This window comes from Staurois parvus, unplaced genomic scaffold (assembly GCF_062004578.1).
Source record: "Staurois parvus isolate SC_StPar_1 unplaced genomic scaffold, SC_StPar_1.0 ptg000019l, whole genome shotgun sequence".
Lineage (NCBI taxonomy): Eukaryota > Metazoa > Chordata > Amphibia > Anura > Ranidae > Staurois > Staurois parvus.
The window spans coordinates 3,651,381-3,663,071 of NW_028317815.1; the positions used below are offsets into that span (position 1 = coordinate 3,651,381).

At 40.0% G+C, this 11,691-nt stretch overlaps 1 protein-coding gene across 1 annotated transcript in view; it reads left to right on the forward strand.

Annotated features, from left to right (window-relative positions):
• Nucleotides 1-4,885, forward strand: part of MAPK11 (mitogen-activated protein kinase 11) — a 54,531-nt gene extending 49,646 nt beyond the window's left edge. The window contains exon 12 of the mRNA XM_089684500.1: nucleotides 2,499-4,885. Coding sequence (XP_089540626.1) covers nucleotides 2,499-2,572 — 74 coding nt within the window. The 3' untranslated portion in view covers nucleotides 2,573-4,885. The remainder of the gene's footprint in view (nucleotides 1-2,498) is intronic.
• Nucleotides 4,886-11,691: the final 6,806 nt, after the last annotated feature.

Genomic DNA, 11,691 nt, shown 5'->3' on the forward strand with positions numbered 1-11,691 from the left:
CTAATTACCAAAATGTGGCGTAAAAACATTGCACCTATATCAGAACTCATAGACATGACTAATCTTAATTACACTTATGAGAGCTTGCTCTCAGAACTAACCCTTGCCAAAATTTGAACAGACATGGAAATACTGGATTTTAAATATTTCCGTTTGGAATTGGTTGATATGTACATACGAATGTTGCCCATTGTTTATTACTTTTCAGAAATGTCATGTTTTTCTTTTCTTTAACCACTTGCCCTCCTGAGGATTTACCCCCCTTCATGACCGGGCCGTTTTTTGCGTTACGGCTTTGTGTTATTTTAACTGACAATTGTGCAGTCATGCAACACTGCATCCAAATGAAATTGATGTCCTTTTTTTCCCCATGAATTGAGCTTTATTTCGGTGGTATTTGATTGGCTGTGTGTTTTTTATTCTTTGCGCTATAAGCTAAAAAGAGACCAACAATTTTGAGGGAAAAAAAACAATATTTTGGACATTTTTGTCCAGTAAAAAATCAAATTTCGTCATAAATTTATGCCTAACTGCATTCTGCAACATGTCTTTGCTAAAAAAAATCCCAATACGTGTAAATGAATTGGTATACGTGAGGTTTTTTTTCTACTAGTAAGGGCAGTGATCAGCGACTTTTAGCGGGACTGCGGCGGACATTCTGACACTGGGGGGGAACTGACTTGGTGTCACTGACACCCCATTGACACCAATACAATAATCCGTGCTAAAAAAAAAAAAAAGCACTATGTGAATAAACCAACCCCTCCCGAGTCAATATAAAGTGATTACAATAACCCCTGAGCCGCGGAAAAAAGTACTTCCACCCAGGAAGTTCAAATCTTCGTTAAGTTTAATAGCGGCCAACATAACTTTCAAATTCCAAACATTCAAAACGTCCCAACAAAAAAGTCTCAAAAGTTCTCAAAGATTTTCCATATATACTGGTGATATCTTCGTATTGTCCACCAATTCACAATTTTCCTCAAACCGATTTCTCCTCTTTCACTCTTAGCACCCTGAGTAGGTAGATAACTTTCTTAATGAGCTGAAGTGAGTACAGGATCCTTCATATACTGTGAATCAGTGTCGCGTCACAAACCCCACTAGTGATCATACTGTGAAACAGCCGAATGATACAACGCCTGTCAAAATATTTGTGTGTGTATACACTCATTGGCCACTTTATTAGGTACACCTTGCTAGTACCGGATTGGACCCCCTTTTGCCTTCAGAACTGCCTTAATTCTTCATGGCATAAATTCAACAAGGTGTTGGAAACATTACTCAGAGATTTTGGTCCATATTGACATGATAGCATCAGGCAGTTGCTACAGATTTGTCAGCTGCACATCCATGACCCATTGATACAAGGCAGGATGGATCCATGCTTGCATGTTGTTTACGACAAATTCTGACCCTATCATCTGAATGTCACGGTTGAAATCAAGACTCATCAGACCAGGCAATGTTTTTCCAAACTTCTATTGTCCAATTTTGGTGAGCCTGTGTGAATTGTAGCTTTCATTTCCTGTTCTTAGCTGACAGGAGTGGTACCCGGTGTGGTCTTCTGCTGCTGTAGCCCATCTGCTTCAAGGTTGGACGTGTTGTGCATTCAGAGATGGTATTCCGCATATCTTGGTTGTAACGAGTAGTTATTTGAGTTACTGTTGCCTTTCTATCATCTTCAACCAGTCTGCCCATTCTCCTCTGACCTCTGACATCAGCAAGGCATTTTCGTCCACACAACTGCTGCTCACTGGATATTTTCTCTTTTTTGCACCATTCTCTCTAAACCCTAGAGATGGTTGTGCATGAATATCCCAGCAGATCAACAGTTTTTTAAATACTCGGACCAGCCCTTCTGGCGTCAACAACCATGCCACATTCAAAGTCACTTAAATCCCCTTTCTTCCCCTAGCACACTGAACTTCCAATAAATGGCTGTGCAGGTTGAGGGAAGGGGAGTGCTGGCACACAACTCTGATCATTGGATATGCAGACTGAGTTCTCAGCATAAGTAGAAAACTGACTACACATAAGGAGGTCAGGGTAGAGAAACAGCAGTACACTGATCTTCCCAGTGAATGGCTGTGCAGAGGGTGCATGTCAGCACAAGCCATACCATAATGGTCCAGTGGCATTTGTACTTTGAGTCGTGGACCCAGAGTAATTATGTCCAGTCACAACTCCTGCTTAGTTGTTCAACATTGATGATTCAAAGTTTTTTAGTCATCAGTTCAACACGATTACCAGGAAACTAGTATTTTTTTAGAATTATGTCAGGAACCTGTAAATTGCTTGTTTTTGTAAGCAGGAAAAACTGGGCAAAGAATTATGTAAAACTCTGGTCTGTCTATTCCGGCTACTCACTATCTGTCTCTCCGTGTATAGAGCATCCTTACTCATCAACAGAAAGCTGTGGCAGGGCCAGTGCTTTAGTGAAATTGTTTAATCAATATTAAATATTGCTTTAATATGTTCTTCTTTTTCTTTTCCAGAAATTACATATGAGGAGGTGATTAGCTTCAAGCCTCCGGATATTAAAATCGATAATTTGGAAATTGAACAGTAATATTAAGATGTTTTTCACCCCCACAATGGACAGATTAAGACTTGGCTTCTGCATCTTGAACTGCTTTTGTTGACCAAAGACAAGAAAGTCTTAACTATCCCAACATTGTAAGCTATGACATGCTTCCTGACGTAACAGAAAAATAAGTTGGCGTCTTCTGTTCTGCCATTCAATATACACAAGCACAATTTTTTATTTTTTATTTTACACCCAGTGTTTTCCTTGCAAGGTTATCACCTCTTATTTAATTTCAACAGAATTCCCCGCCCCCATCCCCATCCAGAAAGCATTCTATTCAACAAGGACCACTATACTGTAAAACCTATCCCTTTTTTTTCAACACCAGTAAATGGAAATTTACAGGTAATTATGAACACTTAGTAATAATTATGCTGACGGACATTTCTATCCTTTTTCCACACTGGATTGGCTGCCAACAATTTGCAATTAGCAAGTGAATGCCAATATTGTGCACAGTATTAAGGTTAGGTGTACATGGGCTCCTAAGGATGACCAGAACTTCAACAGTGTCTGACTGGCCTAGCCCAAATTGGAGGTGGACAGACCCTTCCACCCGCCTGCTTTTATGGTTCATTGAATCTTACGAGCAGCACTTGTGAAGTGTTATTCTAAGTATGGCTGCATCTTCTCAGGAACACATCCTATTCAGACCATTTCCACAATCCTCGGGAAAAACGTCAACTGCAGGTGCTGCTGGAGTGCTGTAGATGTGGCTCAGTTAACCCTAAGAGCAAGGGGTAAGTGGGTCCCTACGCCTCCGGTTTGGATACCTGATGGGCTCATGCAGAGGCAGATGTGCTTGGGTGGTCCTCAAAAGTGTATGTGCACCTGTGTCATAGGTTTTCATGTACCTCAGAACCATAATCTCTATAGTTAGAAATTTTACTGGTATAGCTTTATAATAGCAACACCATTCGCAGCTACAGTAAAACCATAGAACTTTTTTGTCAGCATAACTGGCACTAACCTGGGGACCAAAAACAAATCTTGATTGTTCTATTAATGAGTGCTTACTGCAAGCAGTCATTGTTAAAGAACATCTGTGGACACCTTAGTTCTCAGGAAGCACAATAGAAATATGCATGTATCATGCAACATGCTTGGTGCATTATGTCACAGAGGAATGCCATCCAGTACAACTCCTTGGGCAAAGCTAGTGTTATTTCATCTTTAGTATATCTACTAAATGCTCTTGTTTACAGCCTCTGCATATTGATTCGTGACTGGTCATTGCTTTCCTATCTGGGCGCTACTATGGGCATCGGTTTCATATGTTAATAGAAAAGAAGTGGTCTCTGGGCTCCTTATGATGCTCATCATGATGAGCGTACTCGGGGAAGGGGTTAAACAAGTTCTGTGATTTTTCTAGGCCGGGGAGATTTGTAAATTTTGCACAATGCCTTTGACCGCTACATTAAACCTTTCACTTGTTAAAGTGGCCTTTTATTGTGATTATGGACCTCACAATCAAAAATTTATGAAAGAAATACTGTTATGTCTACAGCAACCGAACTGATTATATTTTCCAAGTTTCCAGGTCAAACGAGAATCTGGTAGGCTGTGTCTAACAATAACTCTTTCACTTTCTGTATTGAGGTCCTTTTTTACATTGCACAGTTTTCTCAACCAATGGTCCTTTTAATTAGCATGTGCTAGTTATACAATTTAAAATCTTACCATTGGTGTACATGCAGCGTATGGATTTTAATTTTTTTTTTTTGCTTGGGTGGCTATTTATTTTTTAAAGAATACATTATTTCTAAGTGTATTCAGGCCAGATTAACTGTGGAGCAAAGTGTGTTCCAAACAGCAATGTTCCCCTCGACTTCAATTTATACAGATGATAGACATTCCCTTGCACAGTGATGCTGCGTGGGTTTTTGGAGCTGGTTTGACATCTTGTGTAAACAGTGTGGGCGAGCATTATTTATGTGCATTGCTATATCATGACACAGCACGGAGCGTAAACTACTTCCCAAGAATGTGAAAAGCTGCTTTTTAGTGTGTGACTACTGCATGTTACAATTAAGCTATCATGATAAAAAAAAAGGGAGTTTTAAAAAAAAAAAGTGTATACATGTTAAAATGACACCACTTTATAGGTAAAAGCATGTTCTTCAGAAAGAAGTGGCTTTTACCAGCTTTTATAGCCGGTGCCTTTTACTGGGTGGTTGTGCACAGTTATGCCTGCTAGATCTACTGAGTGTATGGAGGGTAATGTCATCTGCCAAGAATTGTTAGTAAGTATTGTACTTGTCCTGCTGCCAATAAAATCAGTCTTCTACTTGTTTATTGTCTTGTTCACTCTATTGCTTCTGTTCTAGACTGACCATTCTGGAGCATAATAAATTCCTTTCTGCAGTGCAGATAGTTTCATCACACAATAGTTCAAGCTATTAGGTTTTACTGTTAGTAAGGGAAATTTAACCTGCAGTGCTTTTTAGTTATAGTAAACAGCAGCATGCCCACCCCCAGCTAAATGAACAAGAGATCAAAAGGCCCCACTTTTGAAAATGGATCACTTCCACTGCACACTCACGTGGCAGGAATATGCCATGTGAGTGTGCAGTGGAAGTGATCCATTTTCAAAAGTGGGGCCTTTTAGGTTTTTGTAATTGATCACTTTCCTCATACTCATGTGACAAGGAGAGTGAATCATATTTACTTGCATGATGCAACTCTGTATGTGTGAATACCACACATCATCTGTTAATGTAACACTAAAATCACAGTTTTTATTACCACCTTCCTGCCCAGCCTATAGCAGATTGATGGTCAGGAGGTACATTCCTCCTGAGTGGGCATCATACAGTGTCCTCTCAGAAGGCGTCGCGCAGCGGTGGACACAGCTGATGACTAATCACTACACTGGCCCGCTGTCAGTGTCGTGATCGCTGTGACCAATCACAACAGATCATATGACAATTGTAAACCATGCTGTGAAAATTTATGTAACTGTGCTGAGTGACAAAAGAATCCAAACAAATTGTGAACAACAAACTGAAACAATAGCTGAACTGAAATAACAGTACAAATATTCAATTAGTGATATTCAGTTATTGTTGCGCTATTGATAAAAAAAAAATACTAATAGTGAGTCAGTCACTTATAATTTAAATGTGATCATACTAATAATATTAAGTCAAAATGCATGAAACCCCAAACAATGAAAGTCTTTTGATGACTAAATCCCGATTTATTGTGATGGACAGCTGTGTCCACAATAATCCGCCACGTGTGTAGTGAAATAGAGACTCTTGTGCCCACCACCACAAAAAACACACTGCTCTTTACCGAATAGTTAGACCCCAGATTATAGGTGGTCTAACAGAGAATGATGCTGAACCTATCTTGCTTGTAACATCCTAGATTTAAAAGAGGTGTCACAGACTTTGGTATCTCTCCTCCTCTCACCTTCCCTTATTGTGATCCGCTGTGTACTCATTCAAAAATGATAATACTCCAGATAGTGTTATTATTATTATACAGTATTTATAAAGCGCCAATAGTTCGCTCAGCGCTGTACATTACAAAGGGGGACAGAACATGTGACAGAACAATACCAATACAATGCAAAACATGAGGGGATTGAGGGCCCTGCTCTTTCGAGCTTACAATCTAGGAGCAACGTACAAATAATTTATTAAAATAAATGAGAAAAAACACTTACAAACTTCAAAGGCAAATGAGCATGTAAGTCGTAAACACGCTGGCGCCGGCTCCAGACAGGTGTGGGTGACATCAGCAAAATCTTTAACCAGCCCTGACGTACGTTGCATCTCAGTAGACGTCAAGGGGATCAGGTGGATCCACCTGATCCCCTTGAAAACATCTGCTGAGACAAAACTTATGTTGGGGCTCGGCAGAGAATGTGCTGACATCACCCACATCTTCTAGGAACCGGCACCAGCGGTGTTTATGACTTACATGTTCATTTGTCTTTGGAGTTTGAGAACGTACAGATAATTAACATAAAAAACACTTACAAAGTGTATTGCACTGTAATAACTGCTTGTCCCTTACGGGGAGCTTTACCCCCTGAATGAGATTGATTTTATAGATGAGTGGCTGAATGATAGTTGTATTCCCTACTTGAAGGATTAAGGTGTCTCCATATATCTATCAATGCAAAGGTATTAACCCATTGTGGCAACTCTGGGAATGTTCTTGAGACAGAATGTAGTTTGTCCAGCACGGAAACAGACTGAAATCCCCCACAATTAAGAGATGGTCTGTTGCAAATCGGGCCTCCCTCTGCATAAGGCCTCATTCATACCCTGTGCAGAGATGTGAGGTTTTCTGCACACGTTCTGCAAGGGCACAAGGAAAACAATTGTACCCTATGTGCCCTGTTCACTGCAACATTAGTATCGTGTATATTTTTCTACACATGAATCTGCAATGTGTATGCAGTTTTCTGTGCGGGAAAAAAAACTGACATGACCTCAACATTGTAGTGTGAACAGGGCACACAGAACAATTGTTTTTTGTGCCCTTGTAGAGAATTTGTTACATAACTCTGCACAGAAAACATCTGCACATTGTACCAGTGTTATGATGTGAACAGGACACATAGAAAACAATTATTTTCTTTGTGTCCTTGCAGAGCCATGTGTAGTAAATACGCATGTCTCTGCATATGGTGTGAACAAGCCTATGCAAGTCAATTGTACATGGTTTTTCCTTCAGTTGTTGTGCAAGTATGGTGTGCATGTGACCTGAGTGTATATAACGAACTTGGATTAGCTGGAGGCCAATAATAACCATATTCACATTATGAATCATAGTATTTATCAATATACGGTATATCTGCCCCCCCTGGGTCCACTTTTATAGCTACAGGTTATAAGGAAGAGATTTGTGAACTTGGATGCTGACCCCTCTAGCGTAACTACAGTAGCTAGCAGGATATTGCATACCAACCCAGGCTTTCCTATATCCCAGGATTCTATTCCTTTGTAGGTGAGTGTATTGTAAGATACAAAAATGAGGTGTATACCTTTTGAGGAACTAAAATACCTGGAATTGCTTGATAGTAGAATTTAGACCCAGTACATTCCAGGGGTTAATAGAGATATTAGCCTTTTAAGGTAGTGAAGGAAATCCATGACATCATAATACATAAACCTAACTAACCCAACCATCTCTCTGCCACAAACACACAGGCACCAAGACAGCAGACCTACCATGTGCAGTCTTGTTCAACAATAAATCAGTAGCAGTCTGTTAGAGTGGACACCATACCATTCACAGCAAAAAGTATAACCCTAAAACAATAACCCCAATTATTGCCAGTAAGGACTGGCGACAACCTGTCCCATAAAACATGGAAAAGCATCAGTCCCAATAACAAACCCAACTGGCAGAAAAAGGTGGAGGTCATGAATACAACGAAATGCTCTTCAGAAACTGATGAAAAGCATATTCCCCAAATGGAAATGCTGGATGTCAACAGATGATGTAATCCCTTTCTTGGCTTATGCCAACGATACAAAACAAACTTGATTGTGAACATGTACGTGATCACTGAGTAAACTTGAGGAGGGACCTCCAGCTCCTATAAAGAATACACACTTATGAGATGAGGTATTCAGTGTCCTAGACTTCAAAAGAGTGATCCAATTGAATTTTATCAAACCAGTAACATGAGGAATCCTGTTGTGATCGTGCAGCCATCAAAAAGTTCAGGGTAGATCCACCCCCCCTCCACATTCCCCCGAATAAGGGGTAGCAACAAAATATGTCCAAGTTCTTGAGGCAGGTGAGAAAACAATGACTCAAGCATTGCTCACCTCAGCGGTTGAATTGAGTCTAGCCAGGTGGCTGGATCTTGGTTTGAAAAAATGAACTTATTCTTAATCTTGAACCCACAGCTTTGAAGAGAATAGAACACTCTGCTCAATATACCTTTGGCACGTAGTTCAAGCCTTAATGGTATCGAAGAATCTCTGAAAGCTGCATTCCAAAGAGTAATCTGGAAAGATCAGGAGTTTCCCATTTTGATATTTCAGATTTTTAGCTATTTGCGCTACCCTAAGAACCTTATCTTGATCCTTGTACTATCACAGTGTGAGGCAGGGAACCTACCAGACCAGGCTGGGGTGGCAAGCAATGTGCTCTCCCCACTGTGAAATGGGAGAAAATTGGATGTTAGAAAGAAAAGTGCAACAACTCCACAAATATTACTGGGTTCTTCCCTTTTACCCCCTATGCAAGTTCCAAAACAAGTAAAATTTTTCTCCTATTAAGGTTTTTAGCATTCCCCAACCAATTTCAGAGCCCTGATTTTTGGCTTGCAGGGATCAGATGGAAGTAGTGTGTACAGTGGTTTCATCTTCCATGTGGCGAAGGCTCTTTTCTGTTGTGGTAAGTAGAGTTCTAATTTTATCCAAGTCCTGTCAGACCAGTCCAATATCTATCTGTACAAAGTCAATTTTACAGGTCAAAGCCACCTGATAAGTGGCAATAGCAGCCATATTTGAGATTTTAAATATTGGGTTCAGTGGCAATGAGCTGATCTGTCTGGAAGGCTATATTGGCTACTGTCCTTGGGATTCACACTACATTCGCCGCAAAGCTGGTCAACTCAATGTACAGGAGAAAACAAAGTTTCTTACCCCTTTAGGCATCCCACGGAGTCAGCAAGGTGTCCTAAATAGATTAGTTCCCAGCAAGTGATTAACATAATCAGTGAAGGGTAAAAGCAGGATAAATCGCCAGCAAAGCCCCGGGGGGCATGTCTGCTCAGTCCACCATTTTAACCACGCTTCTGGAGGAAGAGAAGTTTAAATACACAAGTATTCTAGTGTTGCATTTGCCCAGACAATAATATAGTACATTTTGAATTAATTAACCATGTGCATGGGTAGGGTAATATTTAGAAACTATGATCTGGACTGGTTAAGTTGAAGTCTGAAGATTGAAAAGATGTAATTTATAGTTTGGAACAGGGATGCAAGGTTTTTTATCGGTTTAGAAAGGGTAAGTAAAATATAATCAGCAAATAGACTGATTTTAGCTTGTATATTAGCCCTGGATATTTGGATTTTGATGGATCAGCATAGCTAGGGGTTCAATGATGATTATAAAGAGAAGAGGGGAAAAATTTCAACCGTTCCTGTTACTTCTATCTATGAGTAAGGGTCTGATTGTAGTTTCTATCAATAGAGTTCTATTTCACTTATGGCATTATGGAGCAAATTCATTTTGGTCTGAGTAACCTCAAGGCATGTTTTGAGCGATGCTTTACGAGCCTCCCAAAGGATAGTAAGGGAGTCAGTAGGTGCAGAGTTGTTTTGGAAGAGATGAGACCATCTTGTCTTTCGAGTGTGGTTTGTTGAGTGGAAAGAAAGAAATGGTTGAGTCCCCAATGATAATTACTGGGAGATGGTGTGAAGCATATTAGTATGTTGGGAATGATCTACAAAGAGTGTGGAGACATTTCGCTAATGATGGCAAAATTGTTATTTTGTAAGGAAGTGGTCCAGCATCCAAAGTCGTTATTGAGATAAAAACAGAAAAGTGACATTTCCTTTCCAGGGGTTAAGGTATAAGTAAAGATAAAAAATTTTTAGATTTGGATAGAGTGAAAAGGGGTTAGAACCCCTGTTTTTGTTGCTGTCTATATCCCAATTATGAAGATACATTCTCTTCAACTGTCTTGATCATCGGAGCCTCCAGAAATAAAAATGTGAGCATAAATCAAACATTGTGTTGCTGCCAGAACAGGGATAGAATGGATTGGAAAGATATTATCTTTCTGTTGAGTCTACAAGACAAGTAGTGAAGGGAAATCTCCCTGAGACATAGATGGCAGAAAAAAGGTTTTAACTGTCCCCCACTCTATTCAACTAAACAAAAACAATTATGGTTTTGGATATACAGTTAGGTCCATATATAATTGGACACAGGCACAATTTTAGTTTTTTACAGGTATTTACCAAAACATATTCAAGCTATAATTATATATTGGATATGGGCAGAATGTGCAAACCCTCAGGTTTAATTTGAGGGTATGTACATCCAAATTGGAGGAAGGGTTTAGGAATTACAGCTCTTAAGAGTAGTCAACTCCTTTTTTCAAGGGACCAAAAGTAATTGGACAATTGAATATAATCATAAATAAAATGTTCATAATACTTTGTTGAGAATCCTTTACTGGCAATGACTGCCTGAAGTCTGGAACCCATGGAACATTACCAAAGACTGGGTTTCCTCCTTTCTGATGCTTTGCCAGGCTCTAACTGCAGCTGTCTTCAGTTGTTCTTTGTGGGTCTTTCTGCCTTTAGTTTTGCCTTCAGCAAGTGAAATGCATGCTCAGTGGGGTTGAGATCAGGTGACTAACTCGCCTATTGTAGAATATTCCACTTCTTTTCCTTTAAAAGCTCCTGGGTTGCTTTTGCAGTGTGTTTTGGATCATTGTCCATCTGTACTGTGAAGTGCCGTCCAATCAACTTTGCTGCATTTGGCTGAATCTGGGCTGACAGTATATCTCTAAACACTGCAGAATTCATCCGGCTGCTTCTGTCTTCTGTCACATCATCAATAAACACCAATGGCCCAGTGCCACTGGAAGCCATGCATACCCATGCCATCACACTGCCTCCACCATGTTTTACACATGACGTTGTGTGCTTTGGATCATGAGCTGTTCCAAGCCTTATCCACACTTTTTTTCTTCCTGTCATTCTGCTACAGATTCATCTTAGTTTCATCTGTCCAAAGAATGCTTTTCCAGAACTGGTCTGGCTTTTTTAGATGTTTTTGGCAAAGTCTAATCTGGCTTTTCTATTCTTCAGGGTTATGAATGGTTTGCACCTTGTGGTGAACCCTCTGTACTTGCTCTTGTGAAGTCTTCTCTTGATTGTAGACTTTGATAATGATACTCCCACCTCCTGGAGAGTGTCCTTCACTTGTCTGGATGTTGTGAATAGGTTTTTCTTTACTATAGAGAGTATCCTGCATCCATCCACCACTGTTGTCTTCCGTGGATGTCCATGCCTTTTTATGTTGCTGAGCTCACCAGTGCATTCTTCTTTCCTCCCAATGTACCAAACTGTTGATTTGGCCACTTCTAACCTTGCTGCTATTTCTCTGAT